This window comes from Haliaeetus leucocephalus, unplaced genomic scaffold (genome assembly GCF_000737465.1).
Source record: "Haliaeetus leucocephalus isolate CR32 unplaced genomic scaffold, Haliaeetus_leucocephalus-4.0 Scaffold722, whole genome shotgun sequence".
NCBI lineage: Eukaryota > Metazoa > Chordata > Aves > Accipitriformes > Accipitridae > Haliaeetus > Haliaeetus leucocephalus.
Window position 1 is genome coordinate 2,095,673 of NW_010973158.1, and position 18,144 is coordinate 2,113,816.

General features: G+C 34.9%; 1 protein-coding gene across 1 annotated transcript in view; it reads right to left on the reverse strand.

Moving 5' to 3' along the window:
• CWC27 (CWC27 spliceosome-associated protein homolog (S. cerevisiae)) overlaps positions 1-18,144 on the reverse strand; it is a 118,547-nt gene that overhangs the window by 83,821 nt on the left and 16,582 nt on the right. Inside the window, exon 10 of the mRNA XM_010580534.1 lies at positions 16,134-16,309. Within this exon, the coding sequence (XP_010578836.1) occupies positions 16,134-16,309 (176 nt within the window). The remainder of the gene's footprint in view (positions 1-16,133; positions 16,310-18,144) is intronic.

Below are 18,144 nucleotides of genomic sequence, written 5' to 3' on the forward strand. Positions count from 1 at the left end.
CAAATGAAAACTCACAGGCTAGACCCAGCTCCATGAAATTGTGTATTTTGTACCACGGTTCCCACTGCAATTAATAGTATTATCTGTTTTACCAGAGTTCTTCCCTCATGGTGAGGTGCTCTAATATCCTAATATACCCAAGAGTAACAAGCTGATTGGATAGCCATCCTGTAGCATTAGTCCAGCTCTTTAACACCTTCTTGGTAATAAAGGTAGTCACTACAAAATGCCATCCTCTATAGAAGATGGCAATACCCAGTCTAGTTATTAGTAAAAGTAGCTTGGGACAAAGGCCATTTTATCATGGTATTCTCCAGCAAAACAAGAAGAAACTACACGAATTCACCAAATCAGTTTTCTGTCAGGTGTTCATTCACAGAGAGACCTATTTTCAATTTTTAACATACTAGAACACAAAAGAAACATTACTTTCTAATAACAATTTTATTTAAAAAGATGCCCTAAACATATGATATTTGGCCTTGATAGTTTGATTTTACCTGCATCTTTAATTTTATATTCAAGGTCCAGGGAAATACAAAGAATAAACAGCTGTACAGAGAAAAGGGTGAAACGGGTTATTTGTAATTTGCTGCCAAATGCATGAATAAAAAAATGGTACCAAACAGGAATTTTTTTTTTCTTAACTTGGCCTCAGATGTTATTTTAACAAGGTAGAAATACTTTTAAATATGAAAGTAATCATTAAATAACCATTGTCCATTTTTTTATGACAATAGAAACAGCTAAAGTTATACAGACATGCATCTTTGAGCACATACAGAAAAAACCCTACATTTCTAATTTTTTTTTAATATTAGGGATTAAAGCCTAAAAAATGGAAAACGACTAACAACATGGAAAAAAAAGATTCAATAGCTCTTTCTATTCTCTGAGAAAGCCAGATATGATGTCTGAAGATGATATATTTTTCTGTCTTCTTGAGTTACTCCAAAATAGAATGAACAGCTACTAAAAATTAAGCAGTACAAAAAAGCAACAGGGCCATGCAATGTGCATCCAAGTGTTTTTTAAAAGATGCTTAGAGACATTTCTGAGCCATGGGGAACACTGGTTGTGAATACAGGGGGGAAATTCTAGAGAAGTAGAGGGAGAAAAAGCAGGGGAAACGGTAATGTTACATCACTATTTATAAAGAGAAAATATAACTGAGATAACTATAAGCCTGATATTGATAAACTGTTCTGGAGCAAAAATTACAGAACCACTAAGTTAAAACCATGAAAAATAAACCTTTATTTCTACTACTTGCAGACATAAAGAAAAGAGAGACTTGCCAAACTACCTTGTGTGAAGGAAGAAAACAAAATTTCTGACCAAGTTTACACATGACAAAGACTGGAGAAACAGTAAAATGCCACAAAAGGAACGTTAATGCTCAATCTGCTTAATTTATCAAACAAAGTTCAAGGGTGATTTGGTCACAATTTGCAAATGAAGATGAATGTGCTAAGAGAAGGCTAGCAGATGAATAAAATGGGGTCTAATGGCTCCAACATAAGCCAAAAGGCAGACTGAAAAGAAGTAACTTGTTTATTAATTGAACAAGAAAGGCACTTACTAAAGAAAATTTTACTGGGGTATCTTTCAACATAAATCTCTACATTAAAATGTGATTTTTTTCCACCAAAAGATAACAGTGAGATAAAAGAATTTAAGAGAGTCTTGTGTGCTCTATTAGGTAAAACATGGGATTAAATGATCATAGCTGTCTTTTCTGCCTTATCCTCTCGACGTCCAGGCTTTTTGGATGTTTTCCATTTTCATTAGATAAACAGCTTCTTCTCTTTAGAAGCAGATATACCCTTATAAGGACTCAAGTTGGGTTTTCTTTATTCCTGCTGACACAAATTCTATTCAGAATCTTGATTAATACATCTTAGATCTTTTTGCAGAAATAATCAATGCAAGTGCTTGTGATGGTAATTTTCATGAAACACATTTCTCATAAAACATCTAAAACTCAAAACCAATTAATTTTTTTGACATAGCTTTGCCTTAATTATGTGCAAAGATTCTGATCAAAAAAGGGAGTATTTCAGTCTGTACATATTCTTGACTCTTCACCAATGAAAAGTCTGCCTAGCAATGAATCTCAAAAGTTCACTCCTCAAAGCATAATTCCTAAAATTTATTGTAATACCTATTACCATGTTTAGTCAGTTTTACTGAATTCAGACTCAGTGAACTAGTAAGACTATTAATTACAGAAGTCATGACACTTACAGCAAAAGGTTGGATGATCTAGCTTGTAAGTGCCATGTTTTACTCCCTTGTTCCCAAACTCCTGTATCCTCAAAGACAAAAATTTCAGCTGCAAGAAGTTACCCAACTTACCACTCATTTCAAGCAAGTAATCTCACAGAAAGAAAATGGAGAGGAAAAGGAAACAAATTCCAAATGCCATACTGAAATGTAGCAGTAAAGATACATTCTCACCCCCCCCCCCAATCTTAAAATGGTTGATACTTTATTATGAAACTATTTTGCATAAATATCTATGACGAATATAGATTACACTCACAAGCACACAGGGCACTGAAGTGTGTTTATGAGCGTGTAATTCCTAAATGTAAAAATATCACTTTGCAAGACTATAGCAGAATGTTAGTCATACTTACTACGCTATCAACATTCTCAGTAAGGCTGCCTTTCAGTACAATATAGGCATGTTTTCAAAAGGAGGTTAATAATTTTTGCCGTCTCCTTGACCATAAACTCCATGTACAGTGCTGTATGTTGAGATCTAATACTATTTACAATAGTGTCATTCAATGTAAAATTCAGGAGATCAGCACAAAGAGGCAGAAACCAATACAAATCATCGCTGGCTGCATGGCTATGTTAAAAACACAGTTGATCAACTAACAACAAAAAAAATTAAGTTACACATGCTTTGCGAGTAAAACGCTTCACTGATTAAGTGAAGTATGTGTAATCTTAATTGGGACAGTTATGATTAAGTACATGTAATCTTAACTGGGACAATATGCAACTAGAGAGTTGTAATTTATATCCAAAATAAATTTGAAACTGTGAAGTTTAACAAATAACAGTAAAATTATTAAATCTGAAGGACATTATTTATAGTATTACTATTTCTTAGTTACCTATATAAAGGTTTAAATTGTTCATGTGGAAAGCAAAAAACCCACCATTTCACATAACGATATTCAGCCTTTACAAAAAAACCCAATGCAAAAAAAACCCCAAACAAAACTAAATTGAGTAACTTGAATTTCTTTGAGAGATTCTGCAGAGCAACACATAAATATTTAATGATAAGTTTGTGAAAATCCATCAACCAGTAATAAAATATCAATAAAACACAGACTGAAATTGCAACTACTACCATTTACAACAAAAATTAGGCCATTTATGGGAGCAACGGAACACTCACATTGCTTTAACTTCCATAGAATCTGCTATATAATTTCAACTTAAAAACACAACTATAGCCTTCTCATTCTGGGAATTCACAATTGTGAGGAAACAGTATTATCATGCGAGAAATCAGAAAGAACAACTAAAAGACTTCTGCAAGACTGGATTTGTAAAGTTCACTGCAGAACTTAGTCCAGGAATGCTAACGTATAAATATGGTCCACAATGATGCATTCAGGATCAGTGTTAAAGACTGACAGTGTTAAAGATTAAGACCAAAAGAACAGTGCAATGCTCAGGGTTTGGTTTGTTCCTTCCCTGCCACCCTCTACCCCCCCCCCCCCCCCCCGGAAATATTAACCATAGCAAATATATTTCTAAGAGTAAAAATGCGTGTTTTACAAAGCATCTGCTCGGAAAAGTGAGGGTCAATGTAGTATATTCTGGTCTGCAGTTCTAGAAAACACCACTGCTTTTTTGCTTTTAAATATAAATATCAAGCTGTCTGTTAAGCTAGAAGAATAAATGCCTTCAATGAAATTCTGAATTTGATTGCTAGAAACAGTGTTATGAAGAAACACTTAATCTGAAATAGCATTCCTGAAATCACATCTGTAAGATTCATACAATATCCACCAGAAGTATGTAGGCAGCAATGCAGCTGAAAATCTATAATATAAATGTATCTGTGAAAAACCGTGAAAATGCCCCCTTAAAATAAAGGAAGCAGACTAAATTCAACCACCATCATTAGCTAATGAAGTTCCTTTCAAATTATTTCCTTTACCATTTTCAAAGAAAACAGATTTAAACATGAGCATACCAGCAAAAAAAATTGTTCAAAATTTCTTCAAATATTCTATGCCCACATTCAGAAGAAATATGAGAAAAATTTAAAACTAAGAAGCTAAATTATCTACATACGAACATATTCACCAAAATTGAACACATTTTTATAGAGAAAATCAAATTATTATTGTACTTAAGGACAGACAACATTTAACTTAAAAATTTCAAAGTGATTTTTAGAAGCTGATGTATAACAAATGAAATAACCACCATTTTACTATGCAAAAATCTTTTAATCAGAGTAAATATTCTGCAGTGGAATTTAACTGTAATTTAATAACAAACTGCTGGCAGCAATTCCCCACCCCAATAATGTAAACTGCTATGAAGAACAGCTAGCAAAGAAAACTGAAAATGAAAAATTGACAAAGGAAATGGGAATGTAAGTGATTTTCAATAGGTCCAACTGTTAATACAAAGTGACAGTGGAATAAAAACAGAGTAGAAGCCTAACAACAGTAGCAAAAAGACTAAAAATTTGTTGATTAAAATTCAGCTAGTGGCAAAGAATCAGAAAATGATATTGCTGTACATATACAGCAGTAAAGAAAATGTCCTTCTGGAAAAGGTCCTGTACAGTGGCTTGCTTTGGAAAGGTTGCTTATATACCTGTGGAAGAAGTACACAGGAAAGGGGAAGAGTGCTTTCAGAAAAAAAAAAAAACAACCCTAAACAACAAAGACAAAAGATGCAAAAGAAAAAGTTAATTGCCCTGCACTGCACAGCTTTCAGAGAAAGACAGCTGAGCTCCCCTGTCAACCAAAGTGGAATTAAAAAGAAACCTTGAATACCACTGTTGATTTAGATAGGAATTTACATTAAGCTCATCACTAAGATAACACTAATGCTGATGATGCTTTGACTAGAAATTGAATATTTCAGGCTGAAGAGAAAAAGGGCTTAGAAAGACAACAATTTCTTAAGATTCTTCCCCCAAAATATGATGGAAAGTCTATTATCCCACTTGACAGCAAAGATGATAGGTGAACTTGCAGACAACCCAGCAAAGCCCTGTACTCAGAACATTACCAGCATGTTAAGTGTTATAAAACAGGATGGAGAACAACATGAAATACGTTTTTTTTATCTAAGACAGTGCAGTAGCTACAATCTTGGAGGTAAAAAAAATGTAGTAATCAATTTAGCAGCAGTTATCTTTACCATCTGAAAGATTTCCAAATCAAATCTGCTCAGCTCACAAAGTTTGTAATTTATTTTGTTTCGTTATTACCAAACTATTACCAAACTTTGTTATTACCAACTGCTCCTATTAACTACTAACCATCAAAAACTTAACAACTTTTTAGGCAAGAATTCAATTTCACTTTTTTTTATTCATGGAACATTATTAATTATAAAGATTCCACAACCAGAATCTGATAACCAACATCACTTGTTCTACACTATATTAAAAATACCTATTACCTATTTGGCTCTGTAGTAAGGAGTGGAAAATAATAAAAATATTGAATTATACCACAAATTGACTGTCTAGAGACAAACAGCAGATGTAATGAATAAAGAAAATACTGAACAGACTGTAGTCATCCTTCACTGCAGTACCACTTTAAGATGTACTGCTCGTATTTACAAAGAATGTGTTCTATAATAGAAACAAAAACCTCAAAATGTCTCTTCCCATGCTACTCAACTCTGCTGAAACAAAGAAAGGGAAATGGAGCATGAACATTTAGCAATTAAAAAGTACATAGTTATACCACTGTTAAATCCGTCTTGTTATGGTACCAAAAAAAAAAAAAATCACATGTGCAGCTAGCTAAACAACTGAGAACACTGCAGCCCTTTGAAATGGTATCTTACCCACAATATAGCACTAACAATTTGCTGTATAATAAGGATTACACATTCTCACCTTCCATCATGCTAACTGCATTTTCACGGGTCATCTACGTATCCTTTTTTCCAGGTGACTAGACAAATGCACACACAAACTTCACCTAAAAATAAACTTACTCTTGCCAAGTAGCAGCAGGATGAAATATACCACAGTAACAATCCTGTCTTTGTCCCAGGCTAACACTATACCTATTAACACTCTTTGATGCTTAGCCAAGAAAAATCTCAGTGCTGGGATTCTGAGTTTCGTGCCCAAACAATCTGGGTTTGTGTTTAATATAGTATAGTCTGCTTTTAAGTTACTGCCAATCATTAACCCTACACAGAGTATGTCTGTGATTATTTTTTCTTTACAATGAATGTTATTAAGGTAAAGAATACAGAAAAATCTACATTATTTTGAAAAGAATAAATGAATCATGCAATCCTTAGCACTAAGTAAATGGTCTTATTTAGAAAAATAAAGCATTTCTAAAACCAATTCTGAAGTAATCTTTCTTTCCTGTATGTCAGCTATAAATGTCTGAAATATTGAATTTCTTGAACAAAATACAAAAATGCAAATGAAAAGCAACACACTAGCTTCTTAAATGTATGGATAACTTAAGGATTCACTTTTACCAGAGGAAAATATCATTGTTTTCATTTTCTGAGATAATTAAAAAGAGAACCTCATCAGTCAAAAATAACTGATCAACAGTTTTAAAGAAGAACAGATAAAATTTAGAGCATTAAACTTAGCTAAATCAAATATTATTGCTTTCCTTAAATAAAATTAGACCAAAGTGAGTGATCGCTCATGCACTGAGGAAAAGTATGTAAAACAAAGAAAACATCAATTAAGTGTACTTTAAAAGCATTAGTACTATGATATTACTTGAGAAGATGAAAAAAATCCCAATAACCAAAAGAGTTGATAAAACATACAAGGATTAAAACAAAAGTATCATTCAAGGTTCTAGTCCCAGCAAGATGCCATCTCCATTTCTCCCTAAGTTTGATGTCTGTATCTTTTATGCAGTGTGCTGTGGGCAGATGGTCATGCCCACTTTCCACAGCACTAAAACTCGCTTAAAAGTCTCGTCTTTGACAGCTTACTTCTGGCTCTGGCTTTGTAGCTGACTTTTTAAAATTTGATTTACTGGGATTGTATAAGGGATCTATTTTACAAGGAATTCCATTAGCAACTGTAATACTCTAATTGCAGAAAAAAATGGCAAAAAAGTGGCCAAGGGGACAGGAAAGGAAGGCAATAATCTCTTGAGACAGCCTTATGAAAAAATAAAAATAAAAAGTTACTTAACCCCAAGGGTAAGGACTTTTCCTGTCATTTTAGCCAAAATATTCCTTCTCCTTTATCCTTCATACCATACAATGATTTGTCAAATTCCAGACCAAAGGAATTTCAGTGGTTCTCAGGCTTATTTCTATGAACCTTTACTTACATTAATAGTTTCACTGGAATCATTGAGTCATGTAAAGATTTGCAGAAGTGAGCAATTTCCATATGACTGTGCATAAATGGCAACTTATAAATTAGCACTTTGGTTTCAAATTCATATTGAATTTATACACCATGGTAAGTCACTCAAAGCATACAAACACACAAAAATTAATGTGGAAGCCTATCAAAACAAACATCTGACATGTGGGTAGGTATGACTGTAAGATATTATATGGCCTGTGGGTGAGTTGGTGTATGCTATCATTACAAAGTTAGGATATCAATACCAAAACAAAAGATTCAGAAACGATTTCCCTTCTTTCAGACACTCTTGCTTACACCAACACCATTCACACTGTTTTTTGATATCTAGACAAAGAATTCCCACCAATATGTGTCTGTGCTTTTTCTCAACACCACAGGTGAAAAAAAAAAAAAAAATTTCCCTTTTCTATCAGGGAGCTCCAGCTCACACACATCTGCTTACCATAGCTGTGGCAATAAAGCACAACAGACATGTTCTCTCAGGGAACACAGACTTAAAATTATTTAGGATTCAAGAGAGTTCCACCTGCAAACCACAGGAGGCACGCGTAAATCAGAACCAGTACAATGCATTTTCAGTGTCAGCTAGGTATTATGCTGTATAATAATATTTCATAGACCATTATTTTGTCTACTTAATTTCTGATGTAATCTCTAATTCTTCAAAGGTAGTGCCCCACTTAAAGCATGTCACAACTCACAGTTTGAGCTGAGTTTGGCATATTTGTGGCAAGGATTGTACGTAGAAGCACCAGCACTTAGAGAGTAAAACCAGGAAAATGTGTTGATCATGACATGTGGCAGCAGCTTTCTGTATTCTTATGCTGTAAAGTCAATTAATAATTAATGGAATAACTTAATCCCTCCGTCACAGCTAATACTCCAAAATCTTTACCTCTTTTTTCGGGCTGAGTCTTGTCCAGATTCCCGCAAAATGCTCCTCTAGTAAAAGAACACTGTCCTCGCATACACTGAAAATACTTAGGTAGTTACTACCTGCATAATATAGAAATTCTCTGTCTTACATCCTTGCCAGGTCTTTGCAGCCAAGTTCACATGCTTGAATTAATACCTTCTCAAGAAATGATATGATGAACAAGCAAAATTGTCTAATTCAGCTAGTGTTCATGACGTACTGTATCTAAGGCAAATGACTAACCTAATGAAATTCTGCTTGGACACAGGTCGATCAAGATACAGGAAAACACAAAGACTGAAATACTGCCATACTGCTCTGTATGTATATCAGCAGATTTCATATTCCTAGTACTTTCCATCAGAGAGGTACTGCTTCTCCAAAGAGCTTTTCAAATGACATTTCAAGCTAAGAGTGAAAGAGCAGAAATATAAATCCAAATCCATTAACTACTGAAAAACAACCAGTAGAATATTTAGAACAGTCCTAAGTATGTTCAGTGTAACAAAAGCCACTAAAGGTTAGGATTTAAGAGAACTTTTTGCTATTCTGCACTGAAACAGGAAACTAGTAGGAAAGATTTGCTGCTTACACGCTCCCTTGAAATTCAGCATTATACGATCTTTTGCACTTTTCCAGAAATATTGGTTAGAATTTTATGGATTATGAAATAGGTGCTGCATCCTACTTGAGAAAAGTGGTGGGGCAGTTTTGAAGAGCAAAACAACTTCCTTGGGAAGTATTCCAAACAATAATTTCAGACCTTTCCATCAGCATATTATGGGACAAAACTGCATAAAAGGAGGTGAGATTACAGAAGATAACACATAAATTCTTTGACCTCTATATGCAAAAATTTCAGTATATAGGATTCTCCCATAACACTTTTCAGTCTCTTGCAAGTCACAAGAGCTATGAGGTCAAGAATGTATAGGTGGCCTCTCAGTATCTAGCTTCCACTCTAATATTATATATTAAAATATTTTATATATTAGACTATATTTGAATATACAACATATAGTACTCTAACAGATGGAGCTCTGGGAATGCTGACGGTAAACTCTAGCTAAGTACCCAACAAAATTTCCAAAATGTTATGGTGATTACACTACCCCTAAAAATCAGAACTCAGAGGGCAGGGTGATGAATGCTGGAGACTACTCAGTGGAAGTTCTATGTTTAATGTAGTTTTGCAAAGTACAGCATAGAACATCTTAATACAAGGAAGCACTGAGGAAAAAATTAGTATTCAGAAGGAAAATTGGGGGTTTTTTGGTCATAAAATACTTTCTCCCCCGGCCACAAGAAAAGACTACAGATCTCTAGTTACCATCCTATTGAAATACAGGCTATATAGAACACAATGAAGTCAAACAAAAAGTGTTGTAACTCTATAGCTGCCTTTTTATAGCAGCATATTACACAGATAGATATCTAACTTTGTTGTGTGTTATATAATCATCATTACACACTCTGCTTTCAAATCAAGACAATGTACTTCGAATATACTCCTGTATCTAGCAAAGTAGAGATAGAAAAAAGTCTAATTTCATATCACTACTCACTTAGCAATTGCTCTATTTCAGTACATGATTAAATAGCTACTTTTGCATAAAATTGGAATTTCTCAGTTTAATCTACTAAATTGTTTAAAATAGGTTTGGACATACTACAGTGGCGCACAAAATGGCCCACTTCAAGGAAGTTAAAATGAAACAACATAAGCTGGTTTGCTGGTTTATAACTATCAGTGGTTCCTAGTTTTAAAAGAATACCCATACAAATGGAACATAATCACAGAGTGAACATGTCTTTTTTAAGTACAGAATGGATGATTTTGAATAAAATAAAAGTATTTACAATTAGGCTTCCACTGTTGGATGAAACACAAGCATTAATCTTAACACGTGTAAATATGTAAGAATTCAAAAGTTCTAAGAAAATTAAATTCAAAATGTAGGCAGCATAGTAACAAAGATCTCAAGGTACCATAGTGTGAAAAAAAACAAGAGCAGGAAAGACTACAAATGTTAAGGCAATCTCATGCAATAATCTTTGTAGCAGTATAGTATATCTAGTGATAGATTTCAATCTCTGTTTGGTTCCACTTGACAGTTTGTTTGTGGTTGGTTTTGTGTTTTTTTTCTTTTATTCTTTTAACACCTAACAGATGTTTTCCATTATTCTAAAACCTGGCACTTTATGGACTTCAGCAAAGACTTGTGGATCCAAAGTTAAGAGGTCACGATAAAAGGGCAATAGGTTTGTCTCTATTATAATGAGCTGCAGCTAAAGCAGTTAGTTTCATTACATATCCAAAAATGAAAACTAATCAGTTTACTTGTGTTCATCTCAACAGTTGAATGAATTTTACACAAATTTCATTGGCAACATCTCTTTTTTAAAAAACTCTGGTACTGGATTACATATACACAAAAAAGTACTTCAGTCAAGCTAGAATCCAATGAAACTTTCCCACGGAAAAAGTATATTAGTCAAAACCAAAAAGGTTTCAGAATTGCCTATCAATTCTGACATAATGCTGTCAGAGAGTTTCTTAGAATTCAACATGAGTTCCTGACTGGTTGCTAACTTGGCTAATTCTAGAGTCAACGCAAATGACCCCTCTTATTACATGAAATCAGGGAAAATCTTGCTTCCTAGTACTTTCAAGTAAGGAAGTCCTTAAAAAAAAAAATCAGCAACACAAAACAAGCTAAAAGAACATCTTCATTAAGTAAGAGTTAAGTTACAAAGTTATTGCTTAAAATAGTTGCCAATGAGACATTAACTACTGACAGGAAATACATCACTTCAGGGAACTCCGTTCTAAATCCACTACTAGTGAATCACACAGACTGCGACAGTAGCAAATTCTCCTACCAGGACTGCTGAGCAACTTGGGCTTGCTAAATAAAACAAAAGCCAAGGACAACTAATTGCCAAAATTTAGGAAGTAAAAACCAGAATAAGTGTACAAAATGGGAAACTAGTTCTTGGAGAGTGATGACTGAAAACAATCTGGAAAGCCCTAGCAAGATAAGCAATCTCAATGGAATATTGGTAAGAAGAGTTGATGTGGACACTGTGTGAATGAACAGGGAGGTGGCAGTAAGAAAAAAAGTTGCTGTCTGTATATAGCACTAGTAAGGCTAGCAAGAGATTACTGATCAAAGTTCTTTAAGGAATGTTGCAAAACTGGAGAAGGAACAAAAAAAGCCATAAAGTGATTTGAGGACTGGAAAAAATGTTTTAGTGGGAAACACTGAAAGAACTCAATGGGTACAGTTTATCAAAAAGATGAAAAGGACTCAATTAGAATTTAAGTAGTTGAAGTAAGAGAAAATACAGCACACTGCAGTATGCTGCAGACCAAAGTGGGGCTAACTGCATCATCCCTATGACGATTGCTTTTCTTGAAAATGGGTGCAACATCTCCAACATCCTCCAGTGAGAGGATTTCCACAGTGTTTCAAAGATTACAGACAGCAGCCTTGCAATGACATCAGCCACCTTGCAATGAAGATATATCATAGACAGCAAACTTATGAGACATCAGTCTCAGCCCCCTTGAATGCATTCCACAGATGCACAGAAATGTAACTGTTAGAAATAACAAAGAAGTTACAGATTTTCAACAATTACAAGAATGACAAGCATTCTTCCACTGTAGAATGATGTGAGTCTCCAAAATTATTTTTCTTTCTTTTCATTATAATGCCTGCATTATAAGCACAAGGTAACAAGTGAACAGTAAATGCATTTAGAACAAAATATTCTACCATATATTATGATTAATTTATGAACAAAAAATATCCAATTCTTCATTTACAACAGTTGCAGATTTACAAAGAGAAAAAGAAGTTTTGATTTAAAGGTCTTTTAAAAGACTCCCATGAGACCACACATAAAATTACCTTTGGCTGTTCTACATCACAGCACTCTGACAGCACTTTAGGAAAGGAATCTTGCACGCTCAGTGTGTCAATGTTTATTCAGATGCTAAGAAAATGTTATGGCATCTTAATTATATGCAATTTTTACTGCATGGTCTGAAATAGACTTAGCATGAACTTGAGCATGTCTGCCTAGCATTATTAACTATTTTTATTACCATTGTGCCTAATGACAAAATGACAGTGTGGATGCAAGTCCTTTGACGAAGTGCAGATATCTGTCAGTAAACTAGTTATTCCATCTTGCCTTCTAACAAATGGAGAAAAAGAAGTCAGAGGAATTACACCTTAAAAAGTGTTATAGACTCCTGCTTTGAGGATGAAGCAAGTAATTTCTTATATACACACACAGTAGATGTCTAAAGCTTCATGAGATGATTTATTTAACCCATGATAAGCAACATGCATGCAAGAAAAACTAGGAATGCAAAGGAGTGGCAATATAGTCACTATTAATTACAACAGTAGTAACTACTACTATTACTATTCATCTCCTTACGGTAGTCAGCGATGGCTTATAAACCAAAATAAATGTGATTACTTAGTGATCAACTGCAATTCATAGGATTATGAGGAGAAAAATATACAACAGAAAATACAAACATAGAGTTAAATTCAAGTGATGCTAACTACTCAAAAGAAAAGTCAGCTTTTCCTCCTCAGTAGTTTAGCTATTCTAGACACCTATTTCATATTTCTATCTAATAGCCCATCCATTATATGGACACAACTGAAATTGTAGACTGTACAGTCAACTGTACGCTACTCGCACACTGCTAGTCTTGCAACCAAGAAGCAGTGAAGATTTTTAAAAGCTGGTAACCAGTAACATGTAGCACCCGAGCTCCATCTACAGGGAGAAAACAAATGTAAAAACAGTACTTTCAATTACTAAACTAGGACTGTTTACTCTGAAGCCTTCAGATGATCACCTCAAACCACTGCCATTTTACAAACACGATGTAATGCTGATAGATTTGATTACTATTGCAATGATGGCAAACACTTCTTCTATCTGTATACACTCCTTCATGTAAACAGCTGTTCTATACTTTGAAGCTTAGGTTTAAGCCTTCTAATAAAAAACAACAGACTTGTGGAATATCTCTAACAACTTACCAGAATGAGTGGGAAATTCTTTTTCCCGAGGTTTCCTGTCTAATACACAATTGGAAAGTGTCTCTAATTATTTTTTAAAACATACACAAAAGGTTCAAATGCATACTGAAATGACTAAAATTAACTTCAGGATTTCAGCACTCCAAGTATGTTTGCATTTAGAAGTGGTATCGGATCCGAGTACCATGAATTTGAAAAGATGTCTATTGTTTCCATATTGTTTCTCTGAAATGGATGTGCAAACTTCTGACTTCACAAATGGATTGGTATTAAAAGAAACAGGACTGATACAAATGAACAGAGATTTGTATAAAAAGTTATTCATGTTAAAAGACAGTACTCTGAAAAAATACTTCTAGAAGTTCAATTATTCTATTAGCACATTTAAATATCTGATGAGATTAACAATTCTGATCGAAATCAAATGTTTCTTGGCCCTCTGATACGTTAGTAGACATCACCCTTCAAGCTATGTATGGTGGATCCAACTTTTTGTTTGGTATTTGCACCTCCCACATCTCTGTCTGCTCTGATCCACACATACTTGGACTCCAGTGGGTGATGAAGTCACATGAGAATATTATCAATCTTCTCCAGTACACTTACAAAAAAAATCATTCCAGACAATGGCACTTGATGATGTTTATCTTACTATCTCATCAGACCTCAAAGTTACTAACACCTTATTTATAACAAACAATACCCATGCCCTTGATTTTCATGCCAGAGGATGCCAGACAATTATCTGTAAAACAGTAAGTCTAGAAATTGATGTTACTTGGACTAAGCAGTGTCTCCCAAGGCTAAGGCTCCCAACTGCTAAAAATGCATCCGATAAAACCCTCTTTTGAGTTAAGATAACCTATTTGGCAGTAAGACGACTGCTACTGCCCTGAAAGAGTGCAATAACCACAAACACAGCACATTGACCATCCATATGGAGAGCCAGCAGCTTATAGGATGCCTACACAAATGTCTCTGAAAATGTGATAAAATGTCATGCAAGCTTGGGCATAGACTATCTCCTTCCCAAGTATATGGTCTAGCTTTTTGTTCCCTTAATGCTACCTTAAGCACATTTCTTTCAAGCAGCCATCCCTGTAAAACCCAGCAGACAGTTAAACAGATTGGTAGACAGGTTGTGGACAGATAGGTAGGTAGTAAGTACATACAGAATCCAACATCTTCTGCTATTCTAAAGATGTTATTTGGCTGCCATGTACTTGAAAGTACGTTTTCAGAAAAACCTTTTCTTGGGGAACTTTTAAATTTCTGAATCATTGCCTCTGCTGCCCGATACATTGATCTAACACTGTATTTGTCCAATCTCCATTATCAAGAACAGTTCATCGACCCCGAGAAGCTTATACTTATTCTGTATTGGGAAATATTATGGGTAATACTGCAAACATTAGTAGGGTGTGGGATTAATCAGTCACTGATGGCAGAGTACTGAAAACCAGGCACTACTTCTTTCTGCAGTCAGGAAATCGCTTCAGTAGAATGTTTCTGCAAGATTTGACAGATGAAGTACAAAATCTAAATTACTTTTTTATGCTTCCTCCTCCTACCCCCCTGTAAGTTTCACTGAATAAGTAGATTTTCATATTGAACTATAAAACTGTGAAGACTTCATTGTTCAGTAACTTCTGGAGCCCATGTTTATTGAAATACTGGACAATAATTCCTAGTAAGTTTGCCATCAGGTCCACTACACATCACTTGCATACATGACAAATGTTTTTATGCAATATAAATGTCATCAGGCAGAAATTCCCAAGCCAGCTCTGGAAGAAAGACTGCCAAGACACAAGGTTACTCACAAATGAGTAACAAATTAACTCATTGAAAATTCAGCACTAATCAGTACAGATGTTCACGAAGGCTGGCACAACTATATTACATGACTGAAACCTATGTTTTATGTCTGTAAAGCGCTGAATACTGCTACAGAAACATAATAATTTGTCTAGAGCTAGTTTAATAATTTGAATACAGTGTTACGCTACTAAATACAGACATATTCCAACTCTCTGAGGTATCAACTGCAGTGTTGAAAAACTGGTACACTACAAGAATGACTACGCTGTTAAACCAGACTTTAATGGATGACTAGGAAGCCTTTACTTCCTGTAATTCTCAGTGTTGGATGACCACCATGTGTTATCACAGACAAAGAAGCTACAAAACTCAATCTTACAGCTGTGTAGAAAGACAAAGTAAAGCATGATAAATACATATAAATACTCTTCAATTATAACTCACAGGGAAAAATAAAACTCCCATACAAGGTACCAATAACTGCTCAACATAACAAAATGTAACTTAACTGTTCGGCTCAAACTGCAAAATGAAACTAAGAAATGAGAAAGCAATAGGCAATTTCATCTTCCACAGTTGGAGGCAGGCACGGGGGGGATAATTTTAATGTAATACTAACCTAGCAATGTAGTAACTGCAAAACTGGAATTGAGCAGAAAACCTAACTATAAACAAGCTGAAGGAAATTAAAAGAAAAAAAAAAAAAGGGCACAATACTTACCTGCGACTAGTTGTTTTCTTTCCTGTCTTAGTTTCTTCCTCTTGAAGTTGCTGTTTAGCATTTTCATTTGTATCATTTTTCAACTTCTTGGCAATGCGTTCTTTTATTTGAAATCTCTCATTGCTAGCAGCTTCACCTTCTACACTATCAGCGTCTTCATCATGTTCTTCTTCCTCCTTTATTGATTTAAAATGATAAAACTTCTCCTTTAGCTTTTTTTTTTACTATAGAATGTTGAATATGGAAAGGTTTTCTTACAAAGATAAACCCTTACAAAAAAAAAAAAAAAGAAAAATACTTCATTTCAAAGCAAACTTTTCAAACAAATATCTCCTTATTTGCTACAGAGGGAACAAAAAATTAGAAATAGGATAATTTTTGTACGGCTTAAAAATCTAACAGTCTCTTCTAGATTGTAAACCCTTACAGGTCTGCATCTGCAGAAGACCTCATAGCAATGTGGTATTAGTCTGGTCACTGTTCATGAATCCAAAATTTCATCAAGGCAATACATTAAACATTTCCTTCATTTTCCACTAAAAGAAAAACAAAACTTATTAAAAACTTCCTGCCACAGGGCTGTACCACAGTCATGATGAGATGGAAGAGGTTTGCTCATCAGTCCCCATGACAGAATTTAGAAATACCACATCAATCAGAACAGGCTGTGAAAACCTGTGGAATCAATCATCCCAACTTGCTACAGAGGTAGTATGTTTCCAGGCCTAGGAGAGGAAGCCAAAAGGGGATAAACCATCTTGGTTCAGAGACATTTGGAGGGAGAAGTCATTCCTCTCAGTAATGAAGAAGCCTGACTAGACCAAGAGATCTAAGCTTGACTACCTCCTTCCATGAAGAAGGAAGGCTGCATGAATCTTAATGGAAGGATGCCAGCTCAGACTATATGGCACATCTTTTTATATTTATTTTGCAGTGACGCTAAGTAGCTAAAGATAAAGCATAAGATGCTACATGACTGTAATTTTAACCACACAGAGAGGAAGGAGAGATTTAGGTATTCCAGAGGACTGTACTGTATCCAGAAGACTGCCAGGATGTCAGCACTTGGAGAGGAACATTCTAAAGACAATATACATGTCCTGGCTGTGACTGACAGGTAAGAGGAAGAGGAGCATGAAGACTATGTCCATAAACATGGAGAGGGAGAGGGGAGAAAAATAAAAGCAGCAAGAAGCACAATTTTGGGAACAGAAAAGAAAAATCAAGAGCTGGATTTCAGATGTTGTATTTGATTCACTGTTTAGGAATCTTGAGACTACCCTGCCTAGATTTTAGATTTACACAAGAGAAGACCAGTCAGAAATAAAAAACAAAATCTGTGAATATTCAGCACTGTAAAATAGCTGAGTATTTTGTCAATGAAATAACTGAAAGGTTGTTGTGCAGGTTTTGTCTGTTCTTTTTAAATAGGGGAAAGAGAAAAGTGGAACAGTATCAGCATTTCACTTAATTTCCCAGAAAGTTATTTGACCGAGATAATGAAACTTTCTGAAGGATTTGCTTACTCGATAAATTGTCAGGGAGATGGGATGACAACTGACCTCGATGGCAGGGGGCAGAATCCAGAAAAGGAATGTGACAGGGCTGTGCTCGAGGTGTTTAACAGTCAAGGATAAAGACAGACTCCTGGTGGAGATTTGGCTAGGGCTTAGGTAAGAGCATTTCACTCAAACACAGAGAGGTGGATAGGAGAATTTCTAGAATAAAAATGGACAACTCTAGATAAATCACAATTGCTTAGTAAGCTAATTAAAAATTACAGAAATCTGAGTAACAGGAGGGGGGTTCCCTGGATGGTATTTTAAAATGGGAGTGAAAAAATGATTCAACTTGTCCAACTCAGCTGAATCCTCTACTTCCCAAACCTTCCATTCCCTTCACTCTGCACAGGATTTCACCAGTTTTCTTCTAGAAAAACACTGACAAAATAGGATATAACCTTCCTCCTCAACCCCTTCCCTCCTGCAACTCTACTCTTTTCTCCTGCCCA